At 55.0% G+C, this 2907-nt stretch overlaps 1 protein-coding gene across 1 annotated transcript in view; it reads left to right on the top strand.

Moving 5' to 3' along the window:
- Positions 1–2907, top strand: part of GRK1 (G protein-coupled receptor kinase 1) — a 12789-nt gene that overhangs the window by 3146 nt on the left and 6736 nt on the right. The window contains exons 2-5 of the mRNA XM_010831535.1: positions 1481–1608; positions 2104–2183; positions 2315–2406; positions 2524–2712. Coding sequence (XP_010829837.1) covers positions 1481–1608; positions 2104–2183; positions 2315–2406; positions 2524–2712 — 489 coding nt within the window. The remainder of the gene's footprint in view (positions 1–1480; positions 1609–2103; positions 2184–2314; positions 2407–2523; positions 2713–2907) is intronic.

The following is a 2907-nucleotide window of genomic DNA, read 5'->3' as shown; positions in this document are numbered from 1 at the left end:
TATTGAGGACTGGTTTCCTTTAGGATGGACTGGTTGGATCTCCTTGCAGTCCAAGGGACTCTCAAGAGTCTTCTCAACACCACAGTTCAAAAGCATCAATACTTTGGTGCTCAGCTTTCTTCACAGTCCAACTCTCACATCCATACATGACCACTGAAAAAACCATAGCCTTGACTAGACGGACTTTTGTTGGCAAAGTAATGTCTCTGCTTTTTACAACCTCTAGAGATCAAATTGCCAACATCTGCTGGATCATGGAAAAAGCAAGAGAGTTCCAGAAAAACATCTATTTCTGCTTTATTGACTATGCCAAAGCCTCTGACTGTGTGGATCACAATAAACTGTGGAAAATTCTGAAAGAGATGGGAATACCAGACCACCTGACCTGCCTCTTGAGAAACCTATATGCAGGTCAGGAAGCAATAGTTAGAACTGGACATGGGACAACCAAATAGGTAAAGGAGTACGTCAAGGCTGTGTATTGTCACCCTGCTTATTTAACTTCTATGCAGAGTACATCATGAGAAACACTGGGCTGGGAGAAGCACAAGCTGGAATCAAGACTGCTGGGAGAAATATCAATAACCTCAGATATGCAGATGACACCACCCTTATGGCAGAAAGTGAAGAGGAACTAAAGAGCCTCTTGATGCAAGTGAAAGAGGAGAGTCAAAAAGTTGGCTTAAAGCTCAACATTCAGAAAACGAAGATCATGGCATCCGGTCCCAACACTTCATGGGAAATAGATGGAGAAACAGTGGAAATAGTGTCAGACTTCATTTTTTTGGGCTCCAAAATCACTGCAGATGGTGACTGCAGCCATGAAATTAAAAGACGCTTACTCCTTGGAAGGAAAGTTATGACCAACTTAGACAGCATATTCAAAAGCAGAGACGTTACTTTGCCAACAAAGGTTCATCTAGTCAAGGCTATGGTTTTTCCAGTGGTCATGTATGGATGTGAGAGTTGGACTGTGAAGACGGCTGAGCGCCGAAGAATTGATGCTTTTGAACTGTGGTGTTGGAGAAGACTCTTGAGAATTGCTTGGACTTCAAGGAGATCCAACCAGTCCATTCTAAAGGAGATCAGTCCTGGGTGTTCATTGGAAGGACTGATGCTAAAGCTGAAAGTCCAATACTCTGGCCACCTCATGCGAAGAGTTGACTCATTGGAAAAGACTCTGATGCTGGGAGAGATTGGGGGCAGGAGGAGAAGGGGACGACAGAGGATGAGATGGCTGGATGGCATCACTGACTCGATGGACATGAGTTTGAGTGAACTCTGGGAGATGGTGATGGACAGGGAGGCCTGGCGTGCTGTGATTCATTGGGTTGCAAAGAGTCAGACATGACTGAGCGACTGAACTGAACTGAAAAAATATATCTGCAGCTCTGTGTTTTATTGGGACATTTTCCGGTTGGTGGTGCTTGGCTGTTGGGGCGGCCTTTCTCTCCTGCCTGAACCTGGGCCTGCTCTGCAGGGCGCGATGGTGGAGAAGAAGATCCTCGCCAAAGTGCACAGCAGGTTCATTGTGTCTCTGGCCTACGCCTTCGAGACCAAGACGGACCTCTGCCTAGTGATGACCATCATGAACGGAGGTGACATTCGGTAAGGCTCCTCTCAGCCTCGTGGGAGCAGGGCTGGAAGGGCTTGGCTGACTGTGCAGGGTCTCTGGGGCCAGAGGGGCTGCTTCCCACGTGCTGAGAGTGAGTGGCGAGGAGGAGAAATCCTGTCCTTATCGAGCCTTCTTCTCTGTCTTCCGTTTGCTGGTCCTTGAGGCGTCCGTGGTCTCAGTGAGATGTGGGGACCCCGGGGTCAATGACAGAGCTGGAAGCAAGGCGTGAGGACGTTGGAACTGCAGCTTGGCCGTCAGCCCGTGGGGAGGACCAGAGGGTCTGGATTTGCGGGGGACCCAGGGGCCTGACCCTGGGCTCTCACGAGGGAAAGGACCCGCCGGTCAGCTGGGCAGCTCGGCCATGCTTGGCCAGCGCTGGTCTGTGCGACGGGGATAAGGATAAACACCGGTGCTCCGTGGCTGCCACGGAGAGTCGGCTAGGGCCTCTGAGACACTTAGGGACTCACACGTCCCTCCCGAGCGTGCAGGGCCGTTGCCGGGCCCCGGCCCCCGTCCGGGCGCTCCTGCACTGAAACTCGGCTGGGTGAGTTGTTGGCCGCCCTTCCAGGTGAGGGGCTGAGGCTCTGGCTGAGTTGCCTATGCGTGTTCATGGAGGAGGAGCCAAGGGTCTGGAGTGTGCAAACAACAAGAGACCGACCTTGACGCTCCGTGTGCCTCCACGCCCACCACGCCCTGCAGGGTGCTGGGGAGGCGGTGTGATGTCCTGTGTGCACGGCCCTGCGCTGCGCCGGGTACTGTGTCGGCCTGTACACTGCACCGAGCCGCGCTGGGTGAGGATGCCCGTGCCACCCTGCCCTGTCGCAGCCTCTGCTGTACCACGCTCCACTGCTCAGCGTGGTGCTCTTATACTGGGTTATGTTATTCTGCACCATACTCCATTACACCAGGCCGCAACCCCTGCTGGAGCGAGGCTCTGGGTCAGCCGCTCGCGTCGAGCGGGCCTCGGGCTGCTCACGGCCTGCCTGCACCTCCCTTTGCCTGGCTCCTCTGCTGGTGGCTTTGGGGCCCGTTTCCCAGCCCTGTGGGCCAGGGCCGGGGGGCGGGGGTGTGGCTGGGAGAACCGCCTGCTCCTGCCGGTACTGGCTCTGGAGAGGGAGGAGGAGGACGAGGACACCAGGGCCGGGGTTCCGGCTCTGCCGCGGGCTCTTCAGGCCGGGCGGCCTCAGCCCTCGCCATTTCCCCAAGGTTTTACTTCCCGTCAGAACTGTGGGCCCGTGGCTTGTGGTTGTGCCAGAGATGCAGGGGCTCCACGCGCTCCGCCCCCAGGTACC

This window comes from Bison bison, unplaced genomic scaffold (assembly GCF_000754665.1).
Source record: "Bison bison bison isolate TAMUID 2011002044 unplaced genomic scaffold, Bison_UMD1.0 scf7180017864527, whole genome shotgun sequence".
In the NCBI taxonomy this organism is placed as follows: domain Eukaryota; kingdom Metazoa; phylum Chordata; class Mammalia; order Artiodactyla; family Bovidae; genus Bison; species Bison bison.
The sequence above is the reverse complement of the archived record's forward strand: the minus strand, read 5'-3'. Positions and strand labels throughout refer to the sequence as shown.